This window comes from Moschus berezovskii, chromosome 10 (assembly GCF_049115385.1).
Source record: "Moschus berezovskii isolate FMDL1 chromosome 10, NW_MosBer_1.0, whole genome shotgun sequence".
Classification (NCBI taxonomy): Eukaryota; Metazoa; Chordata; class Mammalia; order Artiodactyla; family Moschidae; genus Moschus; species Moschus berezovskii.
The window spans coordinates 96,359,494-96,378,028 of NC_142469.1; the positions used below are offsets into that span (position 1 = coordinate 96,359,494).

The 18,535-nt window shown below is 42.3% G+C and overlaps 1 protein-coding gene across 14 annotated transcripts in view; it reads right to left on the minus strand.

Annotated features, from left to right (window-relative positions):
* Positions 1-18,535, minus strand: part of SYNE1 (spectrin repeat containing nuclear envelope protein 1) — a 491,794-nt gene that overhangs the window by 162,187 nt on the left and 311,072 nt on the right. For 11 of the 14 annotated variants that reach the window (XM_055433423.2, XM_055433430.2, XM_055433426.2 and 8 more), the window contains 3 exons: positions 10,974-11,141; positions 10,535-10,696; positions 1,108-1,314 (listed from right to left, as the gene is read on the minus strand). In XM_055433423.2, the coding sequence (XP_055289398.2) occupies positions 1,108-1,314; positions 10,535-10,696; positions 10,974-11,141 (537 nt within the window). The remainder of the gene's footprint in view (positions 1-1,107; positions 1,315-10,534; positions 10,697-10,973; positions 11,142-18,535) is intronic. The other 3 variants (XM_055433425.2, XM_055433422.2, XM_055433420.2) reach the window with 1 other exon arrangement.

Consider the following 18,535-nt stretch of genomic DNA (forward strand, 5'->3'; position numbering starts at 1 on the left):
GTTAGAACCACGCAGTTTCAGGCATGTGATCTCCTACAGGAAGGAGTGGCCCAGTGCTATCGCTTTCTAGAGCAAAGGCAAAACTTCAAAAAATTCGGATAGGTCTCTAAGGATTCTTTAGCGATGGCAAATAATCCATATATTTTTTTAAAAATCCAGGCCAATCACTTCATTTCACAACTCCACATGGGTTTCATAGAGTGACTGGGGACAATATCAATGAATTAAAAGGTTAATTATTAAGATACTCTAAGTATTTTACTTTAAAAGTTACTCTATTAATAATCCATTATTTTTAATTAATTTTTATTAAATTGTTTAGAGATTAGAGTGGAAACATTGATTTAAAATTTCTGCAAAACAAGAAAATATATGGATACATGATTTGACCTGCTTTAAAACAGATAAAACTGGAAATATCCTATGTCCCTAACAATAGGACAAAGGTTAATTGAATTATGGTATAATCCGCAGCTAAATAAAATAATGTTAAGCAGGTAGCAATAACTGATTTTGTGCTAGAGAAACTGCCAGACCCTAGAGATACAAGGACACAGACACTTCATAGGATCAACAATATGAACATCATACATGTTTAAGGCCAGGAAAGGTAAGCAAACAACAACTAGAGGAAAATAACTTATTTTTAACACATATGGTAGTGTAACTAAAATTTATTTATTAAGTATTAAAGTTAACATGAGAACCAGAACTGCAAGAATATTCTCGTGAATTAACGTGCTTGAAGTGGCTTCCAGTGACTAAGGATTTATTTTTCAGAGCATTAGCAATGCTATTCATAAAAATGGTCTTATTTAAACATAGCAAACTATTATGCAAACCTTCTACAATTATTCCCCACAAAGCTCACGTCTACCCAGTACTGGCTCTCCGCTGCCTCAGTTCTGCAGGCCTGAAATGAGTCAGAAACGGGTGAAAAGACACATTCATGGCTCCACACTGACTCAGGGCTCTATTCACGAGGCCCTGCACACACAATATACCAGCTTCTTCTGAGTGGGAAACAACAGACATGTCGACATACTTGTCAACCCAACCCCAGGAGCTAATCTGGACGTGAGGGGGACCCCCAGGGTGGCCTGTTACCTCCAGAAGCTGCCGCTTCCCGGATGCCTTCATCTTGATGGTGGACATTCGCTCCGCCAAGACGGTGAGCGTGGACTGCAGGGCCAGCTGCTCTGCCGGCTCGGACTCCGGGGACTCGGATACCAGCTCGTCCGCGAGGGCCGACTGCAGCTCGCTGATCTCCTCTTGGAGCATGAGAATCTCATCCATCAGAGCCTGAGGGAAAGACTGTGGAATCACACTCCTGTGTGCAATTTTTTGCACTGAGGAATCGTGGCACTTAGCCAAGCTCACTTGGAAGTCATTTAACCAACAAATACAGGGCCTTCTAACCTAAGTTTCAAAATGACATCGCCAGACTGAAAGTCAGGAAGTTTCTGACTTTAAGATCATTTGCATTGGTAACTTAAAGTTAATTAATCCGGGACAAGTCAATTAATCCGGCTTTCAACAGGCTCATCTGTAATCTGACAGGGCGGGGCTTGGGGGGGGTGGTATGTGCAATTAATTCTGTCTGAGTCCACAATTCTGTGTTGAAAATAAAATTCATCACTTTCTTCCTCAATGTGACTCCTCCCACTCCAAATTTCCCTGAGTCTGGAACAAGGCTGCATTTTAATCGCAAACTCATATCATACAGACAGGAAGAATCTGTCACCTGCTTCTATGGCGTTGCCCTCTCCTTACTTTTCTCCTCTCTCCAGGTCTAAAATTTGGAGTTTCTCAGGGCTACTTTCTGGACCCTGTTTTCTCTCTTTACAATCTCTCCCAGGCCTTGCCCATTGCCAAGGCTTTAATTCCTTTCTCCCACGGGACACTTAGGTAGGAGAACAAAATCTCCCACTCCAAAAGGTCTCTGGCATGCAGATTATTTTGAGCTGAGAACAATCAAGGCCCAAAAGACTCAGAAAAAAACTCTGACCTAACTACCTAAAGAATCTATCTCGAAGACATTTGCAAAGAATAGGAGTGGATGTGGTGAGGGAAAGTCATACGGAGTCCATTTTGCATCCCTCTGTCTCTGAATGGCCCAGCTAACACATGCTTCCCAAGCATTTGCTTTATGTCTCCTCGGGCAATTCATTTCTGTGTTAGACAAGGACCACTCTCAGACTCTGGAAGGGGTCCCCCTTCCTGCAATACAACTGCTTTCACCTCCAAAACATCTTGTTTGTCTCCTCTGCTTCCACCTAAGTCACAACCAATTCCTTATCTGAATTGCTCTCATAGTCTACTGGGTGGAGTATCTGCTTAAACCCCTTTAAAAAAATAAATCTGATCCTCTCACTCCCTTGCTTTACAATACTTTGTGGCTTCCTGCCTGTGAAATAAAATCCAAACTCCTTACAGTATTCATGCATTCTCTCACCTGGCTGCCCCTGGTATCTGGCTTCCTTCTTGCTCACTGCATCCCTGCCTTCAATCACTCCAGGATCCCCAATACTTTCTGCCTCAGGGCCTTTGCACATCCTATTCCCTCAAGGTCTGGAATGCTCTTCTCCTCACTCTCCTGAGATGAGTCACTTCCTCCTTGGAGCCTTAGGTTAATTGTCTCGTCTTCAGAAAGGCCTTTCATGACTGCTGCTGCTGCTAAGTCGCTTCAGTCATGTCCGACTCTGTGTGACCCCACAGACGGCAGCCCACCAGGCTCCCCCGTCCCTGGGATTCTCCAGGCAAGAACACTGGAGTGGGTTGCCATTTCCTTCTCCAATACAGGAAAGTGAAAAGTCAAAGTGAAGTCGCTCTGTCGCGTCCGACTTGTCGCGACCCCACGAACTGCAGCCTACCAGGCTCCTCCGTCCATGTGATTCTCCAGGCAAGGGTATTGGAGTGGGCTGCCATTGCCTTCATGACTACTCATTCAAAAAACAGAGCAAAACAAAATGCTATTGTTCTCTTTGAATAGCATCCTATTTCCTGTTTAACAGTCATCACGATTATACACTGTATTTCTCATTTTTTGTATTTTATGATTTGCTCTTTAGCTGGAATTTTTTTTTTTTTTTTTCGTTTTTGTGGCTGTGCCATGCAGCTTCCCCGACCAGGGATGGAACTTGTGCTCTCTGCAGTGAAAGCACAGAGTCCTAACCACCGGGCTACCAGGGAAGTCCTTAGCTAGACTCTTGACAGGAGAAATTCTTATTTGGGATTTCAATGATGCATTAGGAAAAAAAAAAAAAGCCCTTCCACAGGAGGGACAATCATGACCCAGGTAAAGAATCACTGATTTTATAGTTGCCAATATTTCACAGTTTGCAGTGTACCCCTATTGGCATGATTCCCATCTCTTCCGCAGGCTTTGCTGTGAGCCAAGTGCCTCCTCAGACTGGGCTGTCAAGAGATATTAAACCCAAAAAACAAACCCACTTTTTCCCCTATCAGGATGTCATCATGTCCAATCGCAGTTTAGGTAAACTATGATACTGAAATGTTTATCTACGTCTAGAAAAGTGCAGACAGTAAGTGTACAGTTCTATGAATTCTCACAAACTGTATCTACTCATGCCCCTGCACCCAGACTGAGAAAGTGAACATTCCCAGGACTCTGTAATCCCTTTGGATTTCATCCTGTTTCAGCCTTTCTGCTTTCCAGAGATTACCACGGGGCGGACTTGCAAAGCCATAGATGCTCCTGTCTGGTTTTGAGCTCTCCAGAAACAGAGTCACTTCTGATGTACTCTTCTGTGCCTGGCCTCTTTCACTCCCTCCACGATTGCGACTATGCAGGTAGAACGAGCGGACCCTTTGCAGGGTTGCATTGTATTCCACTATCACCTGGTTTCAGGGTCTTGTCCGTTTAAGCCTTTCTAGTGCTATCTCCGGAGAAGGCAGTGGCAAGCCACTCCAGTACTCTTGCCTGGAAAATCCCATGGATGGAGGAGCTTGGTGGGCTGCAGTCCGTGGGGTTGCTGAGGGTCGGACACGACTGAGCGATTTCACTTTCACACATTGGAGAAGGAAATGGCAACCCACTCCAGTGTTCTTGCCTGGAGAATCCCAGGGACAGGGGAGCCTGGTGGGCTTCCATCTATGGGGTCACACAGAGTCGGACACGACTGAAGTGATTTAGCAGCAGCAGCAGTGCTATCTCATCACAGCTTTAATTTCCATTTCCCTGATGACTTCCCTGCTGGCTCAGATGGTAAAAAATCTTCGTGCAATGCGGGAGGCCCGGCTTTGATCCCTGGATTGGGAAGATCCCCTGAAGAAGGGAATGGCAGCCCACTCCAGTATTCTTGCCTGGAGAATTCCGTGGACAGAGGAGCCTGGCAGGCTACTGTCCATGGAGTCACAAAGAGTCAGGCATGTACCGGCTTCTAGCTCTGTTCCACTGACTCATGAGGTGTTTTTGCTAATGTAACACTCTCATAATTAACAGCTGTATGTCTCACTCTCATTTTTCAATTTTATTCATCTTCTTCAAGGCTGTCTTGGTGATTCTTAACTCTTTTCATTTTCAATACATATTTTTTCATACATTTGCAATATAGTTTAGAATTATCAATCTCTACCAAAGGACTTGCTAGGATGTTTTCATAGGATTGTAATAAGCTTACAATTTATTATTGCTTAATTATACATTCAAACGGAGAAGGCAATGGCAAGCCACTCCAGTACTCTTGCCTAGAAAATCCCATGGATGGAGGAGCCTGGTAGGCTGCAGTCCGTGGGGTCGCTAAGGGTCGGACACGACTGAGCAACTTCACTTTCACTTTCACACATTGGAGAAGGAAATGGCAACCCACTCCAGTGTTCTTGCCTGGAGAATCCCAGGGATGGGGGAGCCTGGTGGGCTTCCATCTATGGGGTCACACAGAGTCGGACACGACTGAAGTGACTTAGCAGCAGCAGCATACATTCAAAATGCTTTTCATCCAGGAAGTTATTTTCTCCTATTTTATAATCATTTTTGGTACTTGATTGCCAAAAATATAAAAATATAAAATTCATATCATTTGGTCTGTTTTAAGGGCTTCTCCATGATTAGACTGACCTACTGCCCTTTTTCTTGCATTGATTCTCTGTACAAGATGAGCCCCCTGTGGCAATGCACACCACGGTCATGCTCTCTCACATGTTCAATACTGCCTCCTACCGACTCCTGTCACGATTCCAAACTTTCAAGATCCTTGTTTTCCCAACGGATCTGTTAGAGTCTCCTTTCACTTACCTCCCACCACTGTAACACACAGCCATCTCGCTGGGTTATGCATAACGTGCTGGTTATTCACTTCACCCCCTCAATCATATGTTAATGAAAAAGTCTATTTCAGCTGTGAACACAGGTGCTCTGCATATCTAGTTGAATTAATTCCAATTTATTATAGACAAAACAGGTATTGAATCACAGAGCAACCAGAAAAAAAAAAGCTTCCTCATTCATTTAATCTCAGTGGATTTGACCAATAAGGTATAGAGTGCAGTGAACTACTTCCTTTTCAAACTCGCAATGTTGTAAAGCAGCTATCTGAATATCCTCAAGTAAGTGATAAAGGAATTAGGAATCCTAGAACTGCTAACTTCCATACTGTTAGAGTCAAGCCTCTCTGTTCCTGCTGCAGTTTAGTCTCAGGGGAGAGTGGAAATTTTGGGGAAGGTTGTTAAGTTTTAACTTCAAGACCCACTAGACAAACTTACCAGGAGATGGGATTTCCTTTTGCGGTGATGTAAATATTTTGAAACCAGATAGAGGGGGGTGATTGTATGACATTGTAAAAGAACTAAAAGTCACTGCTGCTGCTGCTGCTGCTGCTAAGTCACTTCAGTCGTGTCCGACTCTGTGTGACCCCATAGACAGCAGCCCAGGCTCCCCCGTCCATGGGATTCTCCAGGCAAGAACACTGGAGTGGGTTGCCATTTCCTTTTCCAAAAAGTCACTGAACTGTACACTTTAAAATGGTTAATTTTATGTGATGCGAACTTCACTTCAATCTAAAAAACAAAAAAATCCAGCAGTTGAATATATCTTTGATCTGTAACTCGTTTCAACTGGTGACCAGCTGCTTCCTTCCCTACAGCACCTGACTCAAAACTAAGGAGAGGAAATGTTCCTCTCTGTGTTTCTAACTTGGGTTTATAAGGAGGGCATGTGTATGACCAGTCTGTGGCTTAAAGTACCTTGAGCTTTTCTAAACTGACTCTGGAGAGAACATGGAGTGCACGTCTGGTTCAACAAGAAAGGTGAACATGAATTTCACTGTGAATTTCATAACTGTCTACATCAGCTCAGTCCATCTCAAACTTTGCGCAGTTACATATATTAAAGAAACACAGCCAAAATAACCTCAGAGCTCTGCCTCCAGACCACCACTAGGTTTGGGTGGCAAAGATAACATACATCCACAAAGGGTTAGCTGCCCATGATAAGGAAGGTCCCATAACACGCAGAACAGCCACCAGTCAGCTTATGAACTGCACTGTCTTCAAATTAAACCTATTGTTCAATTTCAAGAGGGTAACAGGAAAGGCACAAGACTCCACCCAAATTCAGTAGATTTAAACAGGTATTTAGAGGAAAAGCATAGGAATTAGATAGCTCTTTAAAGAAACATTACTTCCAAGAGCATGTTGGGGAAAAAAAAATAATTGAAGTATTTTTATTAACTTTTAGAAAGTACTAAAATCATATTGGACCTTCTTACCCACATTCCATTGGTCTTTATTTAAAAAGAATAATTCTCGAAGTGTGCTCAACAGTCCCACAGATCCGTCTCTTGCTTCAGCAGTGCTTGGATGGAACAGACCCAGGGACGCCCCTTGCCCCAGCCTCTGACCACCCTCCAACCTTTTTTCAAGTCGCAACCTTTGGCATCAGCCACTCAGTCGCCCATGATCACCGGGACCAGCCTCCATTTTTTAAGCTTAACTCCTTATTACTGATCAACCATGAGCTCCCAGATTCGTCAGAATTATTCCACTGAGGTGGAGGCCGCCGTCAACTGCCTGGTTAACATGCATCTGCGGGTCTCCTACACCTCCCTCTCTCTGGGTTTCTATTTCGACTGTGACGATGTGGCTCTGGAGGATGTGGGCCACTTTTTTCTGCAAACTGGCCAAGGAGAAGGGCGAGGGTGAAAAGCATCTCTTGAAAATGCAAAACCAGTATGGCAGCCGCAACCTCTTTCTGGACATGCGGAAGCCGTGTCAAGATGAGTGGGGTAAAACCCAGGACGCTAGGGAAGCCGCCCTTCTCATAGAGAAGAACCTGAACCAGGCCCTTTTGGATCTGCATGGCCTGGGTTCTGCCTGCACAGATCCCCACATCTGTGACTTCCTGGAGAACTACTTTCTAGATGAGGAGGTGAAACTCATCAAGAAGATGGGTGACCAGCTGACCCACCTCCGCAGGCCGGCTGGTCCCCCAGCTGGGTTGGGCAAATATGTCTTCAAAAGGCTCACCCTCGAGCATGAAAAGGAGATCTGGAGACCAGTGGCCATTGAGGAGTCCCCCTAATATCAGGGCTGCCTGAAACCCCTCTCTGTAGCCACTAGGTATCTTTTTAACACTCTGGAGCCCTTTCTCAAGCCTTGGACCAAATGGGAACAATGAAGTTTTTTTGCAGCATCAAAAAAAAAAAAAAAAAACTAGAGTAATTCTATCATATCTTAGGATTTTTAAAGTATCATTGTAGAAGCCAAAAACCAGTTTAGATATTATGATACCATTAGCTTTCCAGGTGGGCAGCACTGTCCCAGAATTTGAGAATTTAGATGCAGACAGCAAAAGTTAGCAAAAGTAGGTCAGATGGAAAACGCTGGGTTTGTGGTGACACAAGAAATTACACAGTATTTATATTTCTTTCCCTCTCCTTAGGGCATTAATATACTAGTTAAGTTCAAATGACGGGTAAGCACTGAATGAGAATTACATCTCCTCAGTGCTATAATTGTTAACATCACCTCTCAATTTAGAAAGAGACGAAAATCATGTGGTTGGCCTTAATGACAAGAAAAGTCACAGGATAGTTTCTAATTTATAATACTTAGCATTAATGTGCAATTTTGAGTTTTTGCCATTAGATCCCTTAAACAAAATAATAATTCTGCTGTACATTCTGTTTGTGTGTGTTTTCATACTAATGCCTGAGAGGCAGGGTGATGCTGGTGATTGGGAGTTAATTTGCATCTTAATTATGAACTCTGGAAGGTCAAGCCAGACCACCAGGATCCTGCTTTCAGTTAATAAATGCTGTGGGACCCAGTGAAGGGTCTTTGGAGCTGTGGTCTGTCACCTGGGACACAAGAATGATGAGCCCTGCACAAACACAGAGATCAGAAAGTACCTGAAAGTAGAGAGTCAAATTTTGTCAACCCTCTCCTGGGACGCTGACTAAGCCTGTGACACTTAGATTCACTCTAATCAAGCCTTTGGACAACTTATCCCCAATCCTTTTTGTTCATGAGTGCTAAGTTGCTTCAGGCATGTCTGACTCTGTGCAACCCTATGGACTGCAGCTTTCCACGCTCCTCTGTCCATGGGATTCTCCAAGCAAGAATACTAGAATGGGTTGCCGTGCCCTCCTCCAAGGGATCTTTCTGAAACAGGGACCGAACCCATGTCTCTGAAGTCTGCCTGCACTGGCAGGCAGGTTCTTTACCACTAGCGCCACCTGGGAAACCCCCAATCCTTTTTGGTTGCTTAAAAGAAGCTGTAATCAAATGCATGGATGTTCTCTGGCTAGTACGTACAGTGAAGTGTTGGAGAGGTGGGGGAGCAGACAGAGCCCCGGGAAGCACACTGGGGCCAGGCGGAGAGCCCCCTCAGGTAACAGTGAAGTGGATGTTGACAATTACAAAACCAAGGTATCAGTTAAAAAGGACTGAGGTGCTCACAGAAACACAGAATGGTAACAGAGACCTAAGTCCCTCACTGTCCTTGTGATTGGCTTGATCCAAGTCAACAAAGGTTAGTTTTAATTTCATATTCTTATAGCACCCTCCCCAAGCCAAATGGACTGTGGGTGACTTTAAGATAGCAGAAAGACCCACAGACGGTCATTTTACCAAAACAAGGCCTGTAAAAATGGATGCTGGACACTCTGACGTCTATCTTAAGAAGCTACAAGAGTGTCAAAAACCTGAAACCACTATTTCTCAATATTGTCTCTAGATGAAATGTTTTCACTTTTGTGTTAAGACTTCAAGGCCGTTTATTGTGAAATAGTACAATTTTATCCTGGACTATACACATAAACAGGCAATGTACGCCAAGGTTACCGTGGGTTCCAAAACAATAAGAATGTTAAGTAAAGACAGAGTACAAAGTTTCATTCTTAGAGCTGACAAATTTCCCAGTCTTTATTTGATAGACACATATATATCATGCTTTCACAGCTCTAAATTAGCATCTAAAAGTATCTCTCTTTCCCTCTGCCTTTGATAGGGTTGTCATATGCTTCTGAGATCTGGTCAGGGGCAGGCAGCATTTTCTTGAACCATGGTGATTGAATATTTAGGTGACTGCACGCGTCAGCATCTTGGACTCAGTTACACCTGCTTGTGCATAAATAGTAATCTGATAATGTTGCTAAAGCATTAACCAGACCCTAACCTATGCACTCAGAATGCATTATAAAGCGATGCATTTCTAACAGTATCTGAGCTAGGTTAACGTAATCGCCTCTGTTTCTCACCTAAAGCTGAAGCGTCATCCAGTGTACCTTTTTATTTTTTTCCCAGCGTACCTTTTAATAAATGATTCAAGTCTGGGACAACTGCAGGATTATAACTTGGAAACCCTTTTTCTTTAACTGCTTCTTTGCCCGCTGAAGACTCAGAGCTATTCTAAGAGATAAGAAGGTACCGGGTGCACCTCAGTGGCTCAGGCCTGTCTGACTTTTGCAACCCCGAAGATGGTAGCCCGCCAGGCTTCTCTGTCCATAGGATTCTCCAGGCAAGTATACTGAAGTGGATTGCCATGCCCTCCTCCAGGGACACACTGGCTAAGTTTCTTTAAACAACTCACTGGAAGTCCAGCTGTTAGGACTCTGCTTTCACTGCAGGGGGCACGGGTTTGATCCCTGGTTAGGAAACTGAGATCCCATAGGCTGGGCAGTGCAGCCAAAAATAATAAATTCATTAATTAAAAAAAAAAAAAAACCACAATACCCAGAGAGGGTAGACGTTATAAATGAAAGGGATGCCTTTTATTCTTATGGTAATAGTTCAAAACGAAATAAAAATAATGTAGCAACAATAAGGAAAGACAGTTTATGTAATAAAGGTAAAAAAGCAACACCAAGACTTGAATTTCTTTCTTCCGCTCTTAGATCCCTCCCTGAAGCAATGATGGAAACAAAACCACCACTTGGAATCTTGCTAACTCTGTAACAGTTGATACGGTGAAATATTCCAGCCTGCTCTCTAATGTACCGGCTTGACCAGTCAGTCATAAATAAGCATGCACCGGTTTGATCAAGCAGGAAGCTAAAGTCATGGCTGTTCTTACCTGATGTTCGGCCATCTGGCTCTCGGGACTCCTGCCTAGCTCCAGACTCTCACTGAGTTTCATCTCGATGGCCTCCATTTTCGTGGAGATGGACTGCAGGGAGTCCTGGTACTTCTGCTGGCGTTCCAAGGCTTCATAGAGTGTGCGCTGCTTCTCGCTGATCTAAAGAAAAGGGATATTACTAAATGTTTCCCACCCCTTATCTTCTAGATTACAACATTTCTTTCCTCACCGCTTTACCTCTGTGACTCAACAGAGGCTATTCAACTGTACATGGGATGTGTAAACATTAGGCATTTATTTCATAAGACAATCACTAAGGAAATCTGATGTCTTGTGTGTATGCTCAGTTGTGTCCGACTGTTTGCGACCCTAGGACTGCAGCCCGCCAGGCTCCTCTGTCTTGTGTGCTAAATAATCCCACATCTGGCAGACTTACCACATTCTTTAAGGTTTCCCAAGACCGCTGCAAATCGTCCAGCTTCGCAGTAGCAGAAGGCTCCAGTCCTGGTTCATAGAGCTCTTGGGTTGGCAATGTGCTGGGGGAAACCTTGGCAGCATCCGTCTGTAACCTCTCAGGAGATAAGGCTTGGTAATAAGCGATGTCCTGTGGGAGCAAGGTACAGTGTTAGATTCAAGAGAAAGACAAAACTTAGGTCACTGTGCTTGTCATGCAGAGGAAAGTTTTAGGATTCATACCTGGCCCCGGGGGCTACAACTATGAAAGTCAGTAAACTCTTGTGATAAGAAGGTCATATCAAAGCACACTGTAGTTGCTTTCAAATTTTGATTCATATAAAAAGCAATTTACCAATATTTCAAGTTGCCAAAACTCATTCCTATTTTATATTTGGCAAAATTAAAATACAAAGAAGTTAACTGGTATACACATTTCAAGACTGATTAACCAGAAAAATAGGAGAATCTAAATTGTGTATTTCCTGAAATGTTGATTAATATGTTGATCAGTTTTGAATAATTTTTAAAAACCTTTGATTTAAATACATTTAAATCTCTGAAAAGTTGTTTTTCAGGTATAGCCAGATATTCAATATTTGATTTTCAATAATTCTTTTATCGCAGAAATTAAATGTTAGATATGTTATTTAAATGTCTTAACCATGTTAATAAATATGTTACTTAAATTATAAATATATTAATATTTAATAAGGGAAAATGTAATAGGGAGGTTAAAACTACTCTAAGAAACAATAATAAAGAGGTTTTCTTCTATTCAGTTCCTGGAAAAACACAAGAAACAAAGTGGATGCTGAAATAGGAGGTTTTTGAATTTTTTTTTTCTTGGGCAATAAGTAACATGACATATTTTATTAGTATTGATAATAGAATTTACTATATCATGATACATAATTCATACACTTTTAATTGTTTTTATGGTTGTGTATCTATATATTTATAGAAACTGAAGGGGAGTACTGTTTACATTGTGGAAAATGCTATTATGTTCACTACTTCACAGTTGCACTGTTTAAGATTAAAAACCTGAGCCTTACTGATGATAATGTCTTGGTAAAAAGTACTGAAGGCCCCAGATACGTGGGAAAAACCAAGGCAACAGCAGGAAGGAGCCTGGTGTCTTGGGGTCAATACTAGGGCAGAAGCAGGGTCGTGTATTAGAATGAGTTCAGACAGGAGTCTGACACTGGAGGAGTCGGGACACCTGAGAGCCCAGGTGAAACTCACCTCCTAAGTAGCTAGAGAACTGGATCCTCACAGCTCAGTTAGTAAATCACCTGCCTGCAATGCAGGAGACCAAGGTTCGATTCCTAGGTCGGGAAGATCCCCGGAGAAGGGAATGGCTACCCACTCCAGTATTCTTGCCTGGAGAATCCCATGGACAGAAGAGCCTGGAGGGCCACAGTCCATGGGGTCACAAGAATCTGACATGACTGAGTGACTAAACCACCACCACCACCATAGAATTGAAGCAAGTCACTCACATCTTGTGCATGGACTCCCGCATCGGCACAATCTGGGTGGATTCGAGGATTAAAGAAAGTGATACCTGAGTGGCCATGAGACCCTCTACCATCTTCTTCTTATTGCTGAGGCCTCTAGGTAAGTCCTCCACATTTATTGATGACACTGGAGCATGGAGAGTGGTTCCTTTTCATCCCTAACCCTGTCACTCATCTTGAGCAGATCATCTTGGTATTTTCAAGTCCCTGACAACCTTATATCCATCCATCCTCGCCCACTTGCCCTCCTTGAACATGATAGGCTGTCATCACTGAACTGATTCACCCTGAGTATATTTCTGACTAAGTGATATAAACCGTTCTCTTGCCAACAGCTGTGTTTCCTTTGCCCTTTTAAGTTCTGCTTCAACCACTTGGAAAACCCCAATTATGACTCAATCCAACTTTTCCTTACAGAAGGCATGTATGTGCGCACACATGTATACACACACACAAATTGGGATATTTCTGCAACTTCTCAAATTTTCAAAGGACTGTCTACATTCAGACTCACCTCTATTTCACTCTTTCTAGTCTTCTTGAGTAAAGATAATCCTCTTACCTACCCCTACAACCTCATCCACCTTCCCTTTCTCAAGGATTTTGGTTCATTAATATCCACTCCCTCTCCACTGACTTTCCCCTTAGCATATAAATAAATATTTTCCGTCTGAAAACACATACACACAGCCTTTGTTTTTTTCTTTCAGGGTAGCATATATTATAAAGTTCTCCAAATCAAAACATAATGACTCATTACACACAAATACAATTTGCACACACATTTGTAACCATTGTTTTCTCCCTTTTGCTTCATAATTCAAGTGTAAACACTTGATATGTTCACCTGTCCACTTCTAAATACCCAACTGAGCCTTGATTCTAGTGACCCCACTGAAAGTGCTCTGGCCATAATCATCACTGGCTGTCTTCTGTGATATAAAATGATTATTTTTCTAATCTTCTCTTGTCTGGTTTCTCACTGGAATTCAGTACCTCTGATCATCCCTTCTTGGAAAATACTTTCCTTTTAACATCTCTGTTCTCCTCCTACCTCTCTCACCATTCAGTCTTTCTCCTTAAACACTGTTCAATTTATGAGCTCCAGACTCACATAATGAGTTGTACCAGTTGATCCCATGCTGCTGCTGCTGCTGCTGCTAAGTCACTTCAGTCGTGTCCGACTCTGTGTGACCCCATAGATGGAAGCCCACCAGGCTCCCCCGTCCCTGGGATTCTCCAGGCAAGAACACTGGAGTGGGTTACCATTTCCTTCTCCAATGTGTGAAAGTGAAAAGTGAAAGTGAAGTCGCTCAGTTGTGTCCGACCCTTAGCAACCCCACGGACTGCAGCCTACCAGGCTCCTCCGTCCATGGAATTTTCAAGGCAAGAGGACTGGAGTGGCTTGCCATTGCCTTCTCCGAGTTGATCCCATAGTCTCTTCAAACTCAATACTTGAAAAAAACAAAACATACAAACCAAAAAAACCACATGGAGGTTGAGAGATGAATTTAGGAAAAATGATGACGTTTTGTCCATCTTTCAATGAATGAAGTTTTATCCATCTTTCTAATCACCTCACTTGGGATTTATTCTCCATTCCTTCTCTCACTGACCACTGCTGCGCATATAAGGATGAAGTTCTATACCTTTGCCACAACACAGGTTCAAGTTCACGTTACAGCTACAACTTCCTAACTCTCAGGTTGCAAACTGGCAGCCTACAGGTTGCCTCTATCTAGCCTGCATATATTTAGCTTGGCTTATACAGTGTGGGGGCGGGAGGAGAAGGGGACGATAGAGAATGAGATGGCTGGATGGCATCACCGACTCGATAGACATGAGTTTGAGTGAACTCCGGGAGTTGGTGATGGACAGGGAGGCCTGGCGTGCTGTGATTCATGGGGTCGCGGAAAGTCGGACACGACTGAGCGACTGAACTGAACTGAACTGATACAGTGTTTTAAATTGTTTTGAATTTCTCTTCAACCAGAAAGGGAGCTTTTGTAAGAATCCCGATTCATGGCTTCCTCTGCAAACCAGAAGCCAGGTAAGACAGGACTCCGCGTTCACGTGCCTACAATAATTCTAAGAGAGGAAAGGCTGCCTAGTTCACGTGGGGAGGCTCTGTCAGGGCCCCAGAGCCCCCCGGCTGTTTCTTTCATTTCCATCACCAGTAAATGACTGGTGATCAGTCATCAGTCTGAATGACCGGACCAGATACCAAATGAGCGGACCAGACGCCAGAGTGTGTAAACTTCTGTCCCTCACTCACTTCCCTGGCTCTAGATTTGCCCATCACCGTCCTCCTGTCTACACTGATACTGAAGAATCTGTTCTAAAGCTCACTTCTGTGCAGAACTTCTAGTTAAATTCCTTCAGTGGTTGGTTAACTATTAGCTCCTGGACAAAGTTCAGATTCTTTTGTGTGGCATCAGGTGTTTCCTACATCCCTCTCAGCTTATTTCTCCCTCCACCTCCTTCTCCAAATCTATGCTTCTCCCATTTTACTGATGTTATTTGCAGTTGCCTTGCTAGGCCGTTTTTCTTCCTGCTGCCTGAAAAAACTTCCGATACGTGCTTCTTTCTGCCTGAAAGACTTCTCCTCACTCTAGAGCACTCCAACTGTACCTGACTTATACTGCTTTAAAACTAACGGGGGAAATCCCCGACCCACTGAACTCCAGGCTTGTTTAGGTACTTACCGCGTATCCTTCCTTCACATTCTGCTTCCCACCCTCACAGCACTCGTCCCACTCCACGGCCACCGTGTGTTTGCTCTCACACAGACTATGAGTTCCTTAAAAACTGTGCAAGTGTCTGAATCTGAGCATACCATGGAGTGCTTGGCAAATAAGAGGCAGGTATATACATTCAAGGAGATCCAACCAGTCCATTCTAAAGGAGATCAATCCTGGATGTTCATTGGAGGGACTGATGCTAAAGCTGAAACTGCAATACTTTGGCCACCTCATGCGACGAGTTGACTCACTGGAAAAGACTCTGATGCTGGGAAAGGTTGGGGGCGGGAGGAGAAGGGGACGACGGAGAATGAGATGGCTGGATGGCATCACCGACTCTGTGGACATGAGTTTGAGTGTACTCCGGGAGTTGGTGATGGACAGGGAGGCCTGGCGTGCTGTGATTCATGGGGTCGCGGAGAGTCGGACACGACTGAGCGACTGAACTGAACTGAACTGAACTGATATACATTCATTGGGCTTCCCTGGTGGCTCAGCGATAAAGAATCTGCCTGAAATGAAGGAGACTCGGGTTCAATCCCTGGGTCAGGAAGATTCCCTGGAGAAGGAAATGGCAAGCCACTTCAGTGGAGAATCCCATGGACAGAGGAGCCTGGCGGGCCACAGTCCATGGGGTCACAAAGAGACACCACTTAGCAACTATACAGCAATAGCATATACATTCATAAAAAATTGTATATGTAAAAGCACTTTTTTTTTTCTTTTTGCTGCACTGCATGGCATTTAGGATCTTCTTACCTCCTCAACCAGGGATCAAAGCTGAACCCTCTACATTGGAAATGCAGAGTGTTAACCATTGACCACAAGGGATGTTCTGTAAAAACACTTCTTTAAACTCTATTATTTTGCTTACACGAATGGTATTAATAGTACTATGAGTGTCCACAAGGAAAAGCAAAAAGTTGTTTTGATGTAAAAATTTTAAATACTCTAGTATAAATAATGAAGGCCCGAAAGAATAAAATACATTTGTTACCAAAAAATCTGTCTTCTGGTTTCTGTGTGTGTCTCAAATTTCTTAAAATAATTTGAAAATATCACCTTTTATAGATTAATAATTTGCATCTATTTGAGGACTACATAGATTTAATAAAATAAATCGATCAGTTCTATAAGTAACTACTAAATATTTGTTATAGTGAGGAATCACCCCTAGAAATATCTCGTTGGTTATGTGTCTACATTAAAGTAGTTATTATCTAGCAGATTCCTAAGGAATTAAATTTGTAAACTGCTACATTTTGATTCCTTTTCCAGTCTAAAATGTGCTTTCAGAATTCACATTGCATTTAACTTTCACAATGTGGTGAATTAAGTAGCACTGCTTCCCATTACAAATGAGGGACTTTACAGGTACATGCAGCTTAGCAGAAGAGCTGGGATACATCCCCAGCTTTTAAACTGGAGACAGTACCCACTACAGTACTGCTCTTTTCAAACTTCTACTTCCCTCAGCTCTTCCGAGGAGGAGCCCAAGTCTTGGCTTGCTTTTAACAGGATCAAGAATCCTACAGCAAAGTCTGGGGATGCCTCTTTATTTCTCTCCTCAAGTAAACTAAACTGCTATCACATTTCAGCTAATAGCTACTGTCAGAAACAGAGCACACTGACTGTGGGGAGATCAGTTAGTTATATAATGGAGATCCACTTACAGAAGTAGCAAGCACAGTCTTTTTTTTAACAGCTGCGATTTTATAAAGCAGTTATATTTGGCCCTTCCTTGAAACAGCTGTGTACATTCTGTGCAGTGTTTTGAGTCTGCAAACTGGAACTTATGTGAATTCTAAACGCTTCCCTCAGTTTCAAGAGAAAGTTTTGTAAATGCAGGCATCACTGGCCATGTTGCAGTATTTGTTCATTTTCCTCTGACATCACTCGATGAGAATTGCATGTAGCTGGAACGAAGGGGTCAATTTGTTTGAGTAACACTAAGCATAACACTTTTGCTTTCTAAAAACTTCCCGCGAGTAAAGTTGTTTGACATGAACGAAATAAAGATCTTTTCCCCCTAATTTGCAAGACCATATAATACTATGTCAGGTTAATATTAAAATCTAAATCAAAGTTTTCCTGTGATTTGGGAGGGGGGTCAAAATGCAATGAAGACAAAGCACAATTTTGCTCATAATTTGGGGATTTGGTTGAGCTTGACAGTTAAAGCAACTGTCATGAAAATGCTTGCATATTATGTCATTTACAGAAGACTTTCACATGTACAAGGAAAGACACTTCATAAGATGCAGCACTGAGATTTATAATTTTAGAAAAGGGATATTCTTTCCACAGTGTTAATCCAACGGTCAGTGTTCATTGTTCAATTTGAAAATTTTAAGAACATTAAGCCCATCATATAGGATACATTTTCTTACACAATAAAAAGCTGACTCTAGCCATATTTCTATGATTCTAATGACATCTGTGGCCACAGGGAAGAACACATCATCAAAGAATGAGCAATTCATATTTTAAAATCAGAATTTGGAGAACAGTTTCCCAAATCCTCCAGAACACTGTGAACTTCTCCTTTTTAAAAATTTCCCCTAATACTTTTGTTATTATTCAACTTATGGCCACTTTTCTCACTCAATTATAAGGCGCTTGAAAGCAGGGCCCACTGTTATTTCATCCTTTGTTATATCTCTGGATCCCAGCACAAGATTTCATGCCAAGCAAGCTAGCTAGCTGATAATGAATGAATTGATACCTTTTTAGAGCTCCATAGATTTTTACCAAGAGAATTGTTTTATCAAAAGATTTCATTACTTTATTTTTCTTGTTTGGAGGGAGGCGGGCTCTCTATATCACAGAAATTCTATTTTGAATGCTTCTGCTTTAAAATAAAATAATATGACTGGTTTGTAATACAGCTTATAGAACATTTGCTCTGGTCAATGCTTCTTCCTTGATAATAAATTTCAGCTTTTTTGAACACGAGTAATTTTATAGTAAAGCAATTAAAAAATTTTTTTTTGGTTCTTTGGCTAAAGAAAAAGAAAGCATTATTCAATAGGCATTAAACAATTTGGTTATTGTAAAAACATCCTTTTGATTTCTATGCAATATTTTCATGAAAAATTTTTGAGATATTTAATTTAGTATAATCTATATTTAATGTAATGTACACTAAAAAGGCACCTCATAATGAGAAGCTGTTGTCCCCATTTTATAAAAGATAAAACTTAAGGTTATCAACAGATAAGAAAACTCAAAACACATATCTAGTTAGGCACTAATGTGTATACTGACAGACGGCCTTCAAA